Source organism: Zalophus californianus, chromosome 7 (assembly GCF_009762305.2).
Source record: "Zalophus californianus isolate mZalCal1 chromosome 7, mZalCal1.pri.v2, whole genome shotgun sequence".
Classification (NCBI taxonomy): domain Eukaryota; kingdom Metazoa; phylum Chordata; class Mammalia; order Carnivora; family Otariidae; genus Zalophus; species Zalophus californianus.
In genome coordinates this window covers 98,410,117-98,430,274 of record NC_045601.1, presented here as the reverse complement: position 1 = coordinate 98,430,274, position 20,158 = coordinate 98,410,117, and the positions used below count along the sequence as shown (strand labels likewise).

The 20,158-nt window shown below is 41.7% G+C and overlaps 1 protein-coding gene across 1 annotated transcript; it reads left to right on the top strand.

The window, feature by feature from the left end:
- Window positions 1–16,547: 16,547 nt before the first annotated feature.
- On the top strand, window positions 16,548–19,839 carry LOC113927946 (transforming acidic coiled-coil-containing protein 3-like). The gene is given in 5 exon segments (XM_035728338.1): window positions 16,548–16,592; window positions 17,621–17,826; window positions 18,024–18,337; window positions 18,340–19,180; window positions 19,182–19,839. Coding segments are annotated over 5 exon segments (2,064 nt in total).
- The last annotated feature ends 319 nt before the right edge of the window (window positions 19,840–20,158 follow it).

The following is a 20,158-nucleotide window of genomic DNA, read 5'->3' as shown; positions in this document are numbered from 1 at the left end:
ACTTGGGACTATGGGATGAAAAGGTACAACTGCTTCATTTATTGTTCTTCAATCTTATGCCATTCAATAGTCTCCATTTGCCTTTTAACTGGTAAATTTGGAGTATTATAAGGAGATTGACAAGGCCCTAAAATACCATGTTTGAGAAATTTAACAATAAGTGGTTATAACCCAGCTTTTGCCGCAGGTTTTAAGGGATATATATATATATATATTTTATGAGGTATAGTGGTTGGATCCTTTAAGGTCATTTTAACTAGTTAGTCTTTAAGAGCCTGTCCTGGGACATTGCAATCCCAGACCTGTGGATTTACTTCCTTCCAAATATTAGAAGGGATAATGGTAAGGTTTTAATTCTCCAAGAGTTAAAGAGAATAAGCCATTCTCCTCTTTAGTAGGTGCAAACCTGCTTCCTAGTTTATGCATTAAGTCTCATCCAAGTAATGGAGTGGGACAAGATGGAAGGACTAGAAAAACATGAGTCACCAATTAACTTTTGTATTTATAAGTTAAAGGAATTATCTGATGGCACATTTTAGTTTCCCCTTCTATGCCAACAATGTTATGGTTAGAAAGACAAGTAGGGCTGGGGTGCCTGGGTGGCTCTGGTGGTTAGACATCCAGCTCTTGGTTTCAGCTCCGGTCACAATCTTGGGGTCATGAGATCAAGCCCTGCGTTGGGTTCCATGCTGAACGTAGAGCCTACTTGGGATTCTCTCTCTCTCTCCCCCTCCCCCACCACTCTCTCTCTCTAAAATAAAAGAAGAAAAAGAAAAAGAAAGAAAGAAAGGTAAGTAGGGCCTGAGTGCTGAATAAGAGCAGAGTAAATGGCTCCTGTATCAATAAGGAAATTGATAAACTTACCTTCCACATCCAGGGTAACCTGGGGCTCAGTCATCTTGATGTCAAAGGCAGCCGGACCAGCCTCAGGGCCCCGTCATGCCAGATCCTCAGGTTCCTGCTCTCAGGCGAGGAAGTGAGTTCCTGTCTTTCTCTCTCTCTGGAGATGAGGACAGTCTCTCTTCCAATGTCCTTCTTCCTTACAGACAGGACATGGCCCTGGTGGAGAGCTTTTGTTTGGACATTCCTTGCTCCAATGTCCGATCTGGCCACACCCATAGCATGGGTCTTACCTGGTCCTCGGTCTGATGCCGGCTTTTTCTTTGGCCCCTGGTTAGTCTGGTGTTGTGGGGAATCCGCGAGAGCGGCAGCCAATATTTGAGCCTGTATTTTACCCTGCAATTTAGCTCTCTGGTCCTTTTCCTGTGTTAAAACTTTCTATTATTAAAAACTCTAGTAGCGACCTTTAGGTGCTAGGTGGAGGTTTGAGGACCTAAAGTCACTTTAGTCAATTTTCAGTGGATGTCAGGCTCCAATTGCCTTGTATAATGCATGCACAATCTAATTGTTCCCTCAAGTGATGTGGGGTCCAGATTTGTGTATTTACAGATGGCTTCTATCAAATGACCTTGAAATACAGCTAGATTTTCATCAGCTCCTTGAGTAATTGCCTGAATTTTAAAAAAGCTTACAGGTTTAGAAAATACTTTTTTTCCCATTCCTTCTCTTAAACAAGTGATCATATGGTCTTATCTTTCCCTTCCTCGCCTGCCCTCCTGATAATTCCAATGTAGTTGGGCATTTGAGATAGCAACACCTCCTACCTGATAACGATCTCTGTCTCTGGCTGCTGGTTCATCAACAAATCTTGAGCCCCCACCCAGATATGGTTCTTTTCCTCAGGGATAGAACGAGTTCAAACATGACAGAGAATTTATTGAGGGTTTTCAGCAATTGAGAAGGGTTTTCAGAATATCGTCCTAATTATTTTATCTAAGCCAAGTCTGCCACGGAGAATGGGATATGGACTGGAATAGCGCCGTCTCCATCAGCAACCTCCCTAAGAGGATATAGTCCCGATTTAGGAGGAAGACAGGGAATTCCACTCCTGGTATGTCCAGCTGGAGCAGAAGGGTCTTGGGGCTTGTAAGGAGGAGGGACAGTAACAGATCCAATGTCTTCTTTGTTTGAATTGGCTGGTGATTCCTCCCCAGATTTGTTGGGAGGAGGGGGCCTATTTAGACAATCATCATCCAATATTTTGGGAGGGCGTTTATTAGCTTGGTTAGTGGCTAAACAAATTTTGCAAAAAGTCCTTAGGTCAGGATCTTGATTTAAGGCCATGAAGGCCTGGACACAGGTCACTTCAATCCTTTTGCCTTGTTTCCTGCAGAAGAGATCTAACAGGTATAAAAGTACTGAATTTTGTTGTCCCATTAACGGGCTATTTTTTCCTCATCTCCTATGGAGCACTGAGGCCATGCATTATTGCAGACGATGAGTCTTTTCTTCTTTAAATCTTGCAATCCAAATTGGTTCCAATGGGTTAAGAGACACCCCAAGGGAGAAAAACACCCCCAAGAGGAAGATCCCATTCCCATAAAAGAAGAAAAGTCCATTATCATAATCTCCCCTGGATTGCTTGGTGGCATCCCATTCAGGATTATGTCAAGGGTTCCTAGTGTTCAAAGAGACCAGAGGCATCCCTCAAATAGCTGTTAAGAACACTGACTTGTTTACTGAAGGGATGTCAACATCCCTTTGCTTCCCTATTGCTTTTCCCAGGACACAATAGGTGCACCCGGTAGGTGGACCAAGAGAACCTGTCGTCTTAACCCATGGAGATGCTAAGAATCTGCAGGAGGAAATACTTAATGTTACAATTTAAGTTGTCAGTAGAGGGCACTGATGGAGAATACTAAAGATGGAAATCTATCATGGTCTAAGTGACATTCCAACACATGTGGTCTTAATAGCTGACTTCCCCGGGAAATGGTCCCTGGCTGGGTTTTCAATTCAGTCGGGTACCTGTTTTAGCCAGCTCCAGGCAGAGGTCCCCTGGCCAGAAGCAGCTAAAACAGAAATGTGGAGGGTCTAATGATCACATTAGACCAATGAGGAGGAAACCTCCCATGGGAATCTTAAGATCAGTAACTCACCAAGTTTGCACCAAGGCTCGAAGTCCAGAGGAAGGAAGATGCAGAATCCCTATATGTATGGGCCACCAAAAATGATGTGGGGCCATCAGGCACAACGGTCAAGAAAGAACTCTTGAGACATTTTATGGTGCAAAAAAATGATTATAGCACAGGCCCAGGACCCGGGGGCAGACAGCCACACTTGTGATTGTGAGGAACGACTGATTATATACTTTAAGTTTGGGGGAGGGGGCTCACAGAGATACTGTAAGTCTCTAAAGGGATTTCCACATGTTAAAGAAGAATGATAGGATCCTGGAGATTTAACTATTATTGTCAAGATAAGGTTGCTTTTAGTCTCTAGCAAAACATTAACATTGGGGCACCTGGTTGGCTCAGTAGGCCTTCAGCTCAGGTCATGATCCCAGGGTCCTGGGATGGAGTCGCACATCGGGCTCCCTGCTCCTCGTGGAGCCTGCTTCTCCCTCTGTCCCTCCCCTGACTTGTGTGCTCTCTCTCTCAAATAAATAAAATCTTAAAAAAAAAATTAACATTAAGGCAGCCGTGAGTTCTTTGAGGAATGTCATGCTCTGTAGGTCTCAGGTATTTATCAGTGAGCTCAAAATTCTAAGGAAATTTAATTTTAGCTGCATTTCTCTTGCCTTTGTTTTCCTCATTAGTTATCACAGACAATTCTAAAGGTTTTACATATCAAGTTCCCTCTATTAAAGTCTGGGTTCCTTGAGGTCTGGGCCCATTCCTTTTAAATTCCTGATTCCGACGCACATCTGTGCAGTGTACATTAAGTAAACCCTATGTTTTGATCCAAGATGGTAACACGGGAAGACCCTGAACTCACCTCCTCCATGGACACATCAAATCTATACCTGTTTATAAAGCAATTCCTCCTAAAGAAGAACTGATGGCTGACTGAACAACTTCTGCACACACAAAACAAAAAAGAATAGACCACATTGAGAAGAGCATGGGAGATGGAGACACGCTTATGAAAGGAGCCATTACCCCCAACGCTGCAAACGTCAATGAGGAGGGACAGTACTGAGAGATCATAAACAGATTTATTTTCCTTATGGCACAGGGAAGAAAAAAAAAAAAAGCTGTGTGGTTTTTTTTTTTTTTTAAGATTTTTAAAATTTATTTGACAGAGAGGAGAGAGAGCACAGGTAGGGGGAGGCACAAGTAGAGGGAGAGGGAGCAGCAGGCTCTCCGCGGAGCGGGGAGCCCGATGCGGGGCTCGGTTCGAGGACCCTGGGATCATGACCTGAGCCGAGAGCAGACGCTTAACCGGCTGAGCCACTCAGGCACCCGAAAAAAAAAGCTATGTTTTAAAAGGACAACTAGAATATGTAGGAACCAGCCCTAGAACTCTGTCAAATGGCAAGGGAGCTGCTGGAACTCTGTCTAAGTCTGAGGGGCTCATGAGTGCCGGGATTTATGCTCCCCCTTCACCTTGATGATGCACATGGGATCAGGGTGTCTGCACCATAACCAGCACGAGCTGCCTCAGTGAGCTCTGGGTCTTAGCCCATACCAGCCCCTAATGCCCTGGGGCACAGGAAAAAAGCCACGTTTAAAAGACCAAGTGGGTGGCGGTTCTCCCCCACCCCGCGCCCCCCCACCCCGCTCGCGCGCTTGCTCTCTCTCTCAAATATTTATTTATTTATTTGAGAGAGAGAGAGAGAGAGAGAGAGAGACAGCGAGAGAAGGAACACAAGCAGGGGGAGTGGGAGAGGGAGAAGCAGACTCCCCGCCGAGCAGGGAGCTCGATGTGAGGCTCGATCCGGGACCCTGGGACCATGACCGGAGCTGAAGGCAGACGCTTAATGACGGAGCCACCCAGGCACCCCAATAAATAAAATCTTTAAAAAAAATTGAAATAAAATAAAAAAATAGAAAAGCAACTAGAATATAAAAGAGCCAGTCATAAAACTCCACCAAAAGGTGGGGTAGCTGCTGGAATGCTCTCTGGATCTGAAGGGCTGGTGAACACCACTGGTTACGTTCCCACTCCACAAACCGACAGGAACAAGGTCTGGGTGCCATGGCTGGCTTACCACCTCGGTGAGCCCTAGGCCCCTCAATCACACCGGCCCCAACTGCCCCACCAAGGCAGCCCCAGTACAGCACACGCTGGGAAATCCCTGGTCAGTGCTCACTACAGCTCTAGCTCTCACACCAAGGTGACACAGGGGCGAAGTACCCCAGAACACTCTAGGCCCACACCATTTTGGCTCCAGACAGCTTGCTAGGGCACCTCTGGCACACAGAGGTCCAGGACCTTCTGGCTCATGCCTGCTTTGGCTCTAGCTGCCCCACCAAGGCACCCCCTGTGCAGAGCACCCCGGAAAGCCCCTGGCCAGTGCCTGCCTCACTTCTAGCTGCCCCACCAGGATTCCCCTTGTGTAGAGAACCCCAGAACCCCTGGACTGCTCCCCATCTTAGTTTCAGCCACCCCACCAGGGTGTCTGCCCCCAGTGTTGGAGGACCTCAGGATAACCCTGGCCCATGCTGGCCTTGACTCTAACCACCCCACCAGGACACCCCATGCACTGAGAACTCTGGAATACCGCAGCATGCACCCACTCTAGCTATAGGTGTTCTGCTATGAGATATAGGACACAATAATAAAGGGGACACTCCAACAAGAAGATAGAACAATTCTAAATATTTATGCACTCAATATGGGAGCGCCCAAATACATAAAACAGTAAATAACAAACATAAAGGAATGAATTGATAGTAATATGATAATAGAAGACTAACACCCCACTTACCTCAATGAATAGATCATCCAAACAGAAAATCAACAAAGAAACAATGGCTTTGAATGATACCCTGGACTAGACAGATTTAACAGCAATATTCAGAACATTCCATCCTAAAGCAGCAGAATACACATTCTTTACAAGTGCACATGGAACATTCTCCAGAACAGATTACATATTAGCCCACAAAACAAGCCTCAACAAATTCCAAAAGATCAAAATCATCCCATGCATCTTTTCTAACCACAAGGCAATGAAACTAGAAGTCAACTACAAGAAAAAATATGAAAGGACCACATAGGTGGAGATTAAATAACATGCTACTAAATAATGAATGAGTCAACCAGGAAATAAAAGAAGTCCATGGAAATAAATGAAAACACAATAGTACAAAACCTTTGGAATGCAGCGTGGTTCTAAGAGGAGGTTATAGAAATACAAGCCTACCTCAAGAAGCAAGAAAAATCTCAAATAAACAACCTAGCCTTATACCTAAAGGAGCTAGACAAAGAAGAACAAACAAAACACAAAACCATCAGAATTAAGGAAATAATAAAGATTAGAGCAGAAATAAATGATACAGAACTAAAAAAAAAAAAATCAATAGAACAGATCAATGAAGCCAGGAGCTGGTTCTTTGAAAAATATCAATAAGACTGATAAACCTCTAGCCAAATTTATCAAGAAAAAAAGGAGAAAGGACTCAGATAAATAAAATCACAAATGAGAGAGGAGAAAAACAACCAACACACAGAAAGACAAACAATTATAAGAGAATATTATGAAAAACTTTATGCCAACAATTGGACAACCTAGAAAAAAAATGGATAAATTCCTAGAAACATATAAACTACCAGAACTAAAACAGGAAGAAATAGAACATTTGAACAGACTGATAATCAGCAAAGAAATTGAATCAGTAACCAAAAAACTCCCAACATCAACAACACAAGAAACAACAGGTGTTGACAAGGATATGGAGAAAAAGCAACACTTATGCACTGGGAATGCACATTGGTGCAGCCACTCTGGAAAACAGTATGGAGTTTCCTCGAAAAGTTAAAAACAGAACTATGATCCAGCAATTGCTCTACTAGGTATTTACCCAAAGAATACAAAAATATTAATTCAAAGGGATCCATGCACCCTGGTGTGTATAGTAGTGTTATCTACAACAGCCAAATTATGGAAACAGCCCATATGTCCATAGACTAACGAATGGATAAAGAAAATGAGGTGCGTGCATGTGCACACACACACAGACACACACACACATTACTCAGTCATAAAAAAAGAATGAAATCTTGCCATTTGGAACAAAATGGATGGAGCTAGAGAGTAGTATGCTAAGCAAAATAAGTCAGAGAAAGACAAATTCTATATGATTTCACTCATATGTGGAATTTAGCAGAGCAAACAAGCAAAGGCGGAAAAAGAGACAAACCAGTAAACAGACTCTTAACTACAGAGAACAAATTAATGGTTACCAGAGGGAGGTGAGTGGGGGGATGCGTTAAATAGGTGACAGGATTAAAGAGTACACTTGTTGTGATGAGCACTGGGTGATATATGGAATTGCTGAATCACTATATTGTGCACATGAAACTAATAGAACACTGTATATTAACTAATGAGAATATATAAAATTTTTTAAAATAAAAAGTTTCCCAAACAAAATATACAGTAGTTTGTTACCACTAAACCAGCTTTACAAGAAATGTGAAATAAACTTCTTCAAGTGGAAAAGAAATGTCCATAATAAGACATAAGAAAAATATGAACAAAAAGATGTAAAATATGATAGCATACACATAAAATGTGGAGAAGAGAGTGAAAAAGGAAAGAGAAAGGGAAAAAGATTTTTTCTTTTCCAATTAAAAAAATTTATTTGAATGTGTCTGAACTTAAATGACCAACAAATTAATATGAACTGTTATTTAATTAGGATGGTATATATGAACCTCACAGTAACCACAGACCCAAAACCTATGATGGATACACAAAAATTAAAGACAAAGAAAGCCAAACAAAACACTATAAATACTCATTAACCACAAAGAGCAAGAGAAGAAGCAACAAAGAAGAAATACAAAAACAACCAGAAAACAAATTTTAAAAATGGCACATAACAATAATTACTTTAAATGTAAATTTAAATGCTACAATGAAAAGACAGAGTGGTGGAATGAACAAAAAAACCAATATCCATCTATACCTGACTTTGAAAGACTTGTCTGAGAACCTAAAGACACATACGGACTGAAAGGGAAAGGATGGAGAAACATTCACCATCCAAATGGAAGTGACAAAAAAGCCAGGATAGCTTTCTCATATCACACAAAGTAGACTTAAAAATGAAGACTGTAACAAGAGACAAAGGAGGACATTATATAAAGGGATCAATCCAACAAGAGGATATAACAGTTGTAAATATCTATGCACCCAACATTGGAACACTTAAATACATAAAGCAAATATTAATGGACATTAAGAGAGAAAGTGACAGTAATACAATAATAGTAGGGGACAGTAGGGGACTTTAACACTCTACTTACATCAATGGATAGATCATCCCGACAGCAAATTAATAAGGAAAGAGTGTCTTTGAATGGCACATTGGACCAAATTAGTAAGGAAAGAGTGTCTTTGAATGGCACATTGGACCAGATGAACAGATACCTACAGAACACTCCATCCAAAACTAACACTAACAGAATACACATTCTTTTCAAGTACACATGGAACATTCTCTAGAATAGATCACATAGTCGGCCATAAAACAAGCCTCGATAAATTAAAGAAGATTGAAATCATATGCATCTTTTCTGACCACAACAGTATGAAACTAGAAAACAATCACAAGGAAAAAAACTGGAAAAACACAAACACATGGAGACTAAACAACATGATACTAAAAATCCAAGGAGTCAATGAAGCAATCAAAGAAGAAATTTTAAAAAAGATATATGGAGACAAATGAAAATGCAACAGTCCAAAGAAAGCAGTTCTAAGAGAGAAATATACAGTAATACAGGCCTATCTCAAGAAACAAATCTTTTTTTTTTTTTAAGATTTTATTTATTTGACAGAGAGAGACACAGCGAGAGAGGGAACACAAGCAGGGGGAGTGGGAGAGAGAGAAGCAGGCCTCCCACTGAGCAGGGAGCCTGATGCGGGGCTCGATCCCAGGACCCTGGGATCATGACCCGAGCTGAAGGCAGATGCTTAAGAACTGAGTCATGCAGGTACCCTCAAACAAGACAAATCTTAAACAATCTAACCTTATGCCCAAAGGTTCTAGGAAAAGAAGAACAAAGCTCAAGATCAGTAGAAGAAAGGAAATAATAAAGATCAGAGCTGAAATAAATGACATAGAAACTAAAAAAAAAAAAAATAAAAAAAAAAAATCAATGAAACCAAGAGCTGTTTCTTTGAAAAGATAAACAAAATTGACAACTCCTTAGCCAGACTGAACAAGAAAAAGAGAGAAAGGACCCAAATAAAATAAAAAATGAGAGAGGAAAAGTAACAATTGATTCCACAGAGATACAAAGGATTACAAGAGAATACTATGAAAAATTATATGCCAACAAATTGGACAACCTAGAAGAAATGGATAAATTCCTAGAAACATACAATCTTCCAAAACTAAACCAAGAATAAAAACTCTGAGCAGACCAATTACAAGTAAAAAAACTGAATCAGTAATAAAAAAACTACCAAAAAATAAAAGTTTAGGAATAGATGGATTCACAAGTGAATTATACCAGATATTTACAAAAGAGTTAATACCTATTCTTCTCAAACTATTCAGAGAAGAAAAAAATAGAAGAGAAAGGAAAGCTTCCAAATACCTTCTACAAGGACAGTATCACCCTGATACCAAAACCAGACAAAGACACCACAAAAAGCGCCCCCCCCACACACACACTACAGACCAATATCCCTGATGAACATAGATGCAAAAATCCTCAACAAAATATTAGGAAACCACATATAGCAACACATTAAAAAGATGATTCACCACAATCAGATGGGATTTATTCCTAGGATGCAATGATGGTACAATATTTGCAAATCAATCAATGACATATGCCATATCAACAAAATCAAGAAAAAAAAATATGATCATCTCAATAGATCCAGAAAAAGTATGTGACAAGATTCAAAATCCATTCATGATGAAAATTCTCAACAATGTGGGATTAGAGGGAACATATCTCAACATAATAAAGGCCATACATGAAATACCCACAGCTAACATCATCCTCAATGGTGAAAAACTGAGAGCTTTCTCTCTAAGGTCAGGAATAAGATAAGGATGCCCACTCTCACCACTTTTATTTACTATAGTACTAGAAGTACTAGCCACAGCAATCAGACAAGAAAAAGAAATAAGAGGCATCCATCCATATTGGTAAACTGTCACTATTCACAGATGACAGGATACTATACATAGAAAATCCTAAAGATTCCAGCAAAAAAACCTGCTAGAAGTAGTAAAAAAAATTAGTAAAGTGGCAGGATACAAAACTAATGCAGTGAAATTGGTAGCATTTCCATACATTAACAAAATCACAGAAAGAGAAACTTAAAAAACAACACCATTTATAATTACACCAAAAAGAATAAAATACCAGGCATCTGGGTGGCTTAGTTGGTTAAGCGATTGCCTTTCAGCTCAGGTCATGATCCTGGAGTCCTGGAATCGAGTCCCACATCAGACTCCTTGCTCGGCGGGGAGTCTGCTTCTCCCTCTGACCCTCCCCCCTCTCATGCTCTCTCTGTCTCATTCTTTCTCTCTCAAATAAATAAAATCTTAAAAAAAAAGAATAAAATACCTAGGGATAAATTTACCCAAAGAGGTGAAAGATCTGTATTCTGAAAACTGTAAAACACTAATGAGAAAAATTGAAGACAAACAAAAGGAAAGATATTCTATGCTCATGGATTGGAAAAATTAATATTGCCAGAGTGTCTACATTACCCAAAGCAATTTATAGATTCAATGCAATCTCTAACAAAATACCAACATTTTTTGCAAAACTAGAACAAATAACCTGAAAATTTGTATGTAACCATAGAAGACCCTGTATAGCCAAAGCAATCCTGAGAAAGAAGAACAAAGCTAGAGGTAGCACAACTCCAGATTTCAAGATATACTACAAAGCTGTAGTAATCAAAACAATATGGTATGGCACAAAAATAGACACAAAGATCAACAGAACACGATAGAGACCCCAGAAATAAACCTACAGATATATGGTCAATTAATCTATGACAAAGAAGGCAAGAATATATAATGGGGAGAAGACAGTCTTTTCAATAAATAGTGCTTGGAAAACTGGACAGCTACCTGTAAAAAAATGAAACTGGACAACTTTCACACCATATACAAAAATAAACTCAAAATGGAGTAGAGACCTAAACATGAGACCTGAAACAATAAAAATCCTAGAAGAGAACACAGGCAGTAATTTCTCTGACATTAGCCATAGCAACATTTTTCTTGATACATCTCCTAAGGCAAGGGAAACAAAAGCAAAAATAAACAAATGAAACTACATCAAGCTAAAAAGCTTTTGCACAGCAAAGGAATCCATCAACAAAACAACAAATAACCCACTGAATGGGAGAAGATATTTATAAAAGATATATGCAATAAGGGGTTAACATTCAAAACATATAAAGAACTCTTACCCCCCCCACACACAAAATCTGATCCAAAAATGGGCGAGAGGCCCTGAGTAGACATTTTTCCAAAGGAGATATATAAATGGCCAACAGACACATGAAAAGATGCTCAACAACACCAATCCTCAGGGAGATGGAAACCAAAACCACAATGAGACATCACCTCACACCTATTAGAATGCCTAAAATCAAGACAAGAAACAACAAGTGTTGATGAAGATGTGGAGAAAAAGGAACCCTTGTGCACTGTTGGTGGGAATGTAAAACAGTGCTACTACTGTGAAAATAGTATGGAGTTTCCTCAAAAAATTAAAAATAGAAATACCATATGATCCAATAATTCCACTATTGGGTATTTGCCCAGGGAAAATGAAAACACTAACTTGAAAAGATATATGCACCCTATGTTTATTGCAGCATTATTTACAATAGGCAAGACATGGAAGCAACCTGGGGCACCTGGGTAGCTCAGTTGGTTAAGTGTCTGCCTTTGACTTAGGTCATGATCCTGGAGTCCTGGGATTGAGTCCCATGTCGGGCTCCTTGCTCAGTGGGGAGTCTGCTTCTCCCTCTCCGTCTGCCCCTTCCCCTGCTCCTTCTATGGAAGAAACCTGTGTCCACCAATTGATGAATAGAAGGGAAAATGTGGTATATATACACCAAGGAATATTACAAAGCCATAAAAAAGGATGAGACGGTGTCATTTGAGTCAACCTGGGTGGTCCTAGAGGCTATGATGCTAAATGAAGTAAGCTGGACTGAGAAAGACAAATACCATGATTCTACCCATAATATGTGGAATCTAAAAACAGGTATCTACAAAAAGCTGAATCAGAACTATAAATACAGGGGTGCCTAGGTGGCTGAGTCAATTAATTGTCTGATTTCGGAGCAGGTCATGACCCCAGGGTCCTGGAATTGAGCCCCACATATGGCTCCCTGCTCAGCTGGGAGCCTGCTTCGCCCTCTCCCCACTCCCCACTTGTGCTCTCTCTCACTATCTCTCTCTCAAATAAATAAATAACCTTAAAAAAAAAAAGAACTATAAATACAGAAAGCAAACAGATGAAGGCCAGGGCAGGGGGGAGGTGGGGCTATGGGCAAAATGGGTGAAGTGAGAGGGAGATTCAGACCTCCAGTTATGGAATGAGTAAGTCATGGGAATAAAAAGCAGAGCATAAGGAATACGGTCAATTATATTATAATAGTGATGTAATGGAACAGATGGTAGCTATACTTGCAGTGAACATAGCATATCATAAACTTGTGAAATCACTAAATTGTACACCTGAAACTAATGCAACATTTTGTTTCAACTATACTAAAAAAAACAAAAAGTCAAATTAAAAACAAGCTGATGTACCAATACTGAGATCAGACAAAATGACTTTAAGACAAAGACTGTAACAAGAGAAAAAGAAGGACATCACATTACGATAAAGGAATTAATCTGACAAGAGAACATAGATTTCTATGTACCTAGCATTGGAGCACCTAAATACATAAATCAATATTAACAGACATAAAGAGAGAAATTGACAGTAATACAATAATAGGGCAATTTAACATTCCACTTACTTCAATGGATAGACCATCCAGGCAGAAAATCAACAAGGAAATGGTGTCTTTGAATGACACAGTAGACCAGATGGACTTAACAGTTATATACACAACATTCCACCCAAAACCAATAGAATACACATTCTTTGTAAGTATACATGGAACATTCACTGGGAGAGGTCAAATTTTAGGCCACAAAACAAGTCTCAATAAATTTAAAAAGACTGAAATCATGTCATACATCTTTTCTAGCCACAGCTGTATGAATCAAAAGAAATGATTTACAAGGGAAAAAAAAGCACAAACATGTGGAGGCCAAAAAACATGCTACTAAAGAGCCAATGGGCAATAAATCAAAGAGGAAATTTAAAAATACCTGATGAAAAATGAAAATGAAAACACAACAGTCCAAAATCTTTGGGACACAGTGAAAGCAGTTTTAAGAGGAAAATTTATAGGAATACAAGCCTACCTCAAGAAACAAGAGGACTCTCAAATAAACCATTTAACCTCACACCTAAAGGAACTAGGAAAGGGAGAACAAACAGAGTCCAAGGTTAGTAGAAGGAAGGAAATAAAAAGGTTAGAGCAGAAATAAATAAAGACTAAAAACAAAGAAACAAAACCTGACAAACATAGAAAAGATCAATGAAACCAAGAACTGGTTCTTTGAAAAATAAACACAGTTGATAATCCTTTAGCCAGACTCAAGGGGAAAAAAAGGGGGAGGGCACAAAATCTGAAATGAAAGAGGGGAGATAACAACCAACACAAATAGAAATACAAAGGGTTATAGAGACTGCTCTGAAAAAGTATATGCCAACAAATTGGACAACCTAGAAGAAATGGATAAATTCCTAGAAACAAATAATCTTCTAAAGATTCTAAGTCAGGAAGAAATAAAAATTCTGAACAGACTGATTCCTTATAATGCGATATTGAATTGGTTATCAAAAGCTCCCAACAAACTAAAGTCCAGGACCAGATGTACCCATAGGTGAATTTTACCAAACATTTAAAGGAGAGTCAATACCTATTCTCCTCAAACTATTGTGGGGAAGGATGGAGGAAAAACAGAAGAAGGAAAGCTCCTAAATGCATTCTATGAGACCAACATTACCCTGATACCAAATCCAGACTAAGACACTAAAACAAATAAAACCACAGGCCAATATCCCTGATGAACATAGATGCAAAAATCCTTAGCAAATTACTAACAAACCACATCCAACAATACATTAAGAGGATCTTTCACCATGATCAAGTGAGATTTATTCTGGGCATGCAAAGATGGCTGAATATTCACAAAATCAATCATGATACACCACATCAACAAACCAAGGATGAAAATCCTATGATCATCTCAATAGATATAGAAAAAACACTTGACAAAATTCAACATCTGTTCATGATAAAAGCTCTCAACAAAGTGGGTTTAGATGGAACACATCTCAACATAATAAAGGCCACATATAACAAACCCACAGCTAACATCATACTCAATGGTGAAAACTGAGAGCTTTTCCTCTAAGATCAGAAGACAAGGATGTTCACCCTCACTAATTTTACCCAACATAGTACTGAAAATCCTAGCCATGGCAATCCCAGACAAGAAAAAGAAATGAGGCATTCAAATTGGCAAGGAAGAAGTGTAACTGTCACTATTTGCAGATGACATGAAACTATACATAGAAAACCTAGACTCCACCACAAAACTATTAGAATAAATGAATTCAGTAAACTTGCAGGCTACAAAATTAATACACAGAAATTGGTTGTGTTTTCATGCACTAATAATGAAGTAGCAGAAGTAGAAATTGTGAAAGGAATTTCATTTACAGTTGTACCCAAAGGAATAAAATATCTAGGAATAAACTTAACCAAGGTGGTGAACAACTTGTACTCTGAAAACTGGAACACTGATGAAAGAAACTGAAGATGATACAAACAAATGGCAAGATATCCCATGCTAATGGATTGGTAGAATTACTATTGTCAAAATGTCCATGCCCCCCAGAGCAATCTACAGATTCAATGCAATCCCAATCAAAATACCAACAGCATTTTTTCACAGAACCAAAGCAAATAGTCCTAAAATTCGTATGGAACCACAAAAAAACCCAAATAGTCAAAGCGATCTTGAGAAAGGAGAACAAAGCTGAAAGTTTCACAACTCCAGATTTCAAGATATGCTACAAACCTGTAGTGATCAAAACAATATTGTATCAGCACAAAAGCAGACACAAAGACCAGTGAAACAGAACAGAGAGCCCACACACCAAAAAATGCTTTTATGGTCAATGAATCTCGAGAAGGGAGGCAAGAATACACAATGGGGAAAAGACAGTCTTCTGAATAAATGGTGCTGGGAAACCTGGACAGCTACATGCAAAAGAATGAACCTGGACCACTTTTTCACAGCACACACAAAAATAAACTCAAATGCATTAAAGACCTCAACGTGAGACATGAAGCCATAAAAATCCTAGAAGAGGGGCGCCTGGGTGGCTCGGTCGTTAGGTGTCTGCCTTCGGCTCGGGTCATGATCCCAGGGTCTTGGGTTCGAGCCCCACATCGGGCTCCCTGCTCCGCGGGAAGCCTGCTTCTCCCTCTCCCACTCCCCCTGCTTGTGTTCCCTCTCTCGCTGTGTCTCTCTCTGTTAAATAAATAAAAATCTTTAAAAACAAAAACAAAAAAAAAACCTTACATAAAAAAAAAAAAAATCCTAGAAGAAAATAGGCAGTAATTTCTTTGACATCGGCCTTAACAGTATTTTTCTAGATATGTCTCCTCAGGCAAGGGGACCAAAATCAAAAATAAACTATTGAAACTACATCAAACTAAAAAGCTTTTGCATAGCAAAGGAATCCATCAACAAAACAAAAAGGCAACCCACTGAGTGGGAGAAGAGATATGTAAATGATATATCTGGTGAGAGGTTCATATCCAAGATATATATAGAACTTCTACAACTCAATGCCAAAAAAAGCAAATAATCCTATTAGACAATGGACAGAGGACCTGAATAGACATTTTCCCAAAGAAGACATAGAGATGGGCAACAGACATATGAAAAGATGCTCAACATCACTCATCATCAAGGAAATGGAAATCAAAACAACCATGAGATATCACCTCACACCATTCAGAATGGATAGAATTAAAAAGAAATAAGTGTTGATGAGGATGTGGAGAAAAAGGAACCCTTGTGCACTGTTGGTGGGAATGTAAATTGGTACAGCCACTGTGGAAAACAGCATGGAGATTTCTCAAAACATTAAAACTAGAAATATATGATCCAGTAATTCACCACCCAAGGAAAACAAAAACACAAATTCAAAGATACATGCACCTCTGTGTTTACTGTAGTATTATTTACAATAGCCAAGATATGGAAACAACCCAAGTGTCCGTTGACTTATGAATGCATAAAGAAATGGTATATATATATATATATATATATATATATATATATATATATATATATAATGGAATATTACTCAGCCATGAAAAAGAATGGGATCTTGCCATGTGCAACAACGTGGATGAGTGGGAGGTTATCATGCTAAGTGAAGTAAGTCAAACAGAGAAAAACAAACACCCTATGATTTCACTTATATGTGGCATCTAAAAAACAAAACAAATATATAAACAAAAAGCAGGAACAAACTCATAAATACAGAGAATAAACTGGTGGTTGCCAGAGGAGAAGAGGTAGGGGGATGAGCAAAAAAAGGGTGAAATGGAGTGTGAGATATACGATTCCAGCTATGGGATGTCATGGAGATAAAACATACAGCATGGGAAAGATATACAATGGTATTCCAATAATACTGTATGGTGACAGTAGCTATTCTTGTGGTGAACATAGCATAACATATAGACTTGCAGAAATCACCTATGTTGCACACTTGAAACTAATGTGACCTTGTGTGCCAACTATATTCTATTAAAATAATAACAATAATCCCTAGAAGCACTGGGGTCATTCTATGGGCTTTTGATATTAGCTTTATTGAAAGAAATAAATGAAAGCAAGTCTTTGCCACTAGGTGACACTCTTGTCCTACCATTATTTTTGCTTTTATTTATAGTCAGTGCTACCGGGAGCTGTTTTTCACATTCACAAGAAGACAGGAGCACTTCCAAATCCTTCTGATCGGCCTTCAAAGCTGCAAATGATAGGGTCCAAGAATTAAGGCGTGTATCCAAAATGAAATGCCATCTTGAGGACAGAGCTTGGACTCCTGCCATGCTGAAGTCCTCAATACTCAGCCAAGGAATCCCAGTTGTCTTGGCCCGTTTTTTTTTTTTTTTAAGATTTATTTATTTACTTGAGAGAACGAGAATGAGAGAGAGAGAGAGAGCACATGAGAGGGGGGAGGGTCAGAGGGAGAAGCAGACTTCCCGCCGAGCAGGGAGCCCGATGCGGGACTCGATCCCTGGACTCCTGGATCATGACCTGAGCCGAAGGCAGTCGCTTAACCAACTGAGCCACCCAGGCGCCCTGTCTTGGCCCGTTTTTATCGGCCAGTTTATCTTGGCTGTTTGAGGAAATCGAATACCTGTTTTGGAAGAATAGGAGATGGATCCTAGGAGTAGTCATCATCAGCCAATGCCAACCCCCCTCCAGCAGATGTGAGACCAGCCTCTGAAGATAGGCAGTATTCCAGTGGGCCCACCTCAGCTCACCTGGCCAGCCTGGATCCCTCAAGCCCTCCCCAGATGCCAGAAACCCTTGAAGATCAAGTGGCTTCTCTAGGACAAACATCTGTGAGCCCTGAGCAAGCCTTGGAGGAAAGTGTTCATTCTTATTTTTTTTTAAAGATTTTTTTACTTATTTGACAGAGAGAGATAGCGAGAGAGGGAACGCAAGCAGGGGGAGCGGGAGAGGGAGAGCAGGCTTCCCGCGGAGCAGGGAGCCCGATGCGGGGCTCGATCCCAGGACCCCGGGATCATGACCTGAGCTGAAGGCAGACGCTTAATGACTGAACCACCCAGGCGCCCCTTATTTCTTAGAAAAAAGTGTTACCTCCACCTTGGAAATCCTGGAAGACCCTTCCCAGGTGGCTCCCCAACACCGAACAGAAGACCCTTCCAGAGATGCCAGAGAAAGCTCGAACCAGGTCCCTGCTTCCTCGGCCAGAGCTGCTTTGCCCCCTGGTACTCCCCCCACAGGAGCATGTGAAGAAGGGCCCCTCGCAGACCTGTCTGGCGAGGCCCCAGCCGGCCCTGAAGACCCCTCTGGTCCTGGGAACACCATCCTGGCCAGCCCTCTGAAGGCTGGAGAGGCCACATCCCCAAGTCCTCAGAAGAAAGAAGCCAGAGGGCCAGCTCTTGGAGCAGCGGGCCCAGAGAACTAGAATTTGATTTCTCTGACAATGCCACCAGCCAAATGTTGCCCCCACTAAGGGAAATGGGGAAGAGACCCAGCCTTAAACCTCCCTCTAGGATATCAGAGGTGAGGCAGGAAAAGGCCCCCGAGGCGGTGGGCGAGGGGCCCGTTCCCCTTCCCCAGGGGTCTTACAACCTGGACTGGAACAAGCTGGATGACCCAAACTTTAACCCATTTGAAGGTGGAGGAGAGGCCCCGCCCCCAGAATGCCCCCAGAGCAGGCCAGCCGAGCCTGTGGCCAAGGAGCTGTCTGCTGGCCCTGAGGCCCCAGGGCACTTCTGTCCGAACCAGCAGGTGCCTTCAGCCTCCACGGATGACACGCCTGTGGCACAGACCGCAGCAAGGACCCCGGGCACAGCAGGCAAGGAGGGAGCTCCGGACTGTGCAGGTGTATCCGCCCCCATGGGCAGCCCGGGCGGTGAGCCTGTGTCCCCGACTCCTCCACGGGGCCTGGAGCCTGTCTCAGAGCCGGATGAGGAGCACTTCCGAGACCCAGCTGAGGTTCTAGGCACAGGAGCCGAGGCGGATTATCTGGAGCAGTTTGGGAGTTCCTCGTTTAAGGAGTCGGCCCTGAGGAAACAGTCCTTGTACCTCAAGTTTGACCCGCTCCTGAAGGACAGCCCTCCGAGACCAGTGCCTGTGGCTCTGGAGACCAGCAGTGCACAGGACGTGGCCGTGACTTCCTCAGGAAGCCCGCCCAAGGTGAAGCTAGTGGAACTTGACTTCCTAGGAGCCCCAGGTGCTCCTGTGCTGGACCCCCCTCCCTGTCTTTGGGCTTGGGGGTCCACTGCTGCCCATGGGGCCCACTGTGGACATGCTGCAGTATGGCCAGAAGGTCATGGACGCGGCGGTGGAGGCCACGCGCGAGGAGAACGCGTTGCTGAGGAGCAGGTGTGAGGCGCTGCACGCCAAGAACCTGGAAATGGGGAAGATAATGGACGGGTTTGAGGGGATTGTGTACCAGGTGATGGAGGAGGCTCAGAAACAGAAGGAACTTGCAAAAGCGGAGATCCAGAAGATTCTGAAGGAAAAAGACCAACTGACTTTAGGGCTGAGCTCCATGGAAAAGTCCTTCTCTGACCTCTTCAAGCGGTTTGAGAAACAGAAGGAGGTGATCGAGGGGGATCGCACGAATGAACAGTCGCTGAAGAAGTGTGTGGACGATTACATAGCAAGGATAGAGAAGGAAGGCCAGCGGTGCCAGGCCCTGAAGGCCCACGCAGAGGAGAAGCTCCAGCTGGCCAGCGAGGAGGCCGCCCGGGTGCGCAGCAAAGCCCAAGCGGAGGCCTTAGCCTTCCAGGCCAGCCTGAGGAAGGAGCAGATGCGCATCCACTCGCTGGAGAAGGCAGTCGAGCAACAGACTAAGGAAAACGAGGAACTGACCCGAATCTGTTGTGACCTCATCTCCAAGATGGAGAAGATCTGACACAGAAGCCCCCACCCCATGTGTGTCTGTCTGTCTGTGAAAGTTTTTTCTCTTCTCTCTTGACCTGTTTTTAAACTAGACTGCTTTAAAAAGAAGAGTAAAGGGCGCCTGGGTGGCTCAGATGGTTGGGCGTCTGCCTTCAGCTCAGGTCATGATCCCAGGGTCCTGGGATCGAGTCCCACGTCGGGCTCCCTGCTCCTTGGGAGCCTGCTTCTCCCTCTGCTTCTCTCTCTCTCTCTCTCTCTCTCATGAATAAATAAAATCTTTAAAAAATAAAAATAAAAAAATAATGAGTAAATAAAGTTTCCCTTTGGTTCGG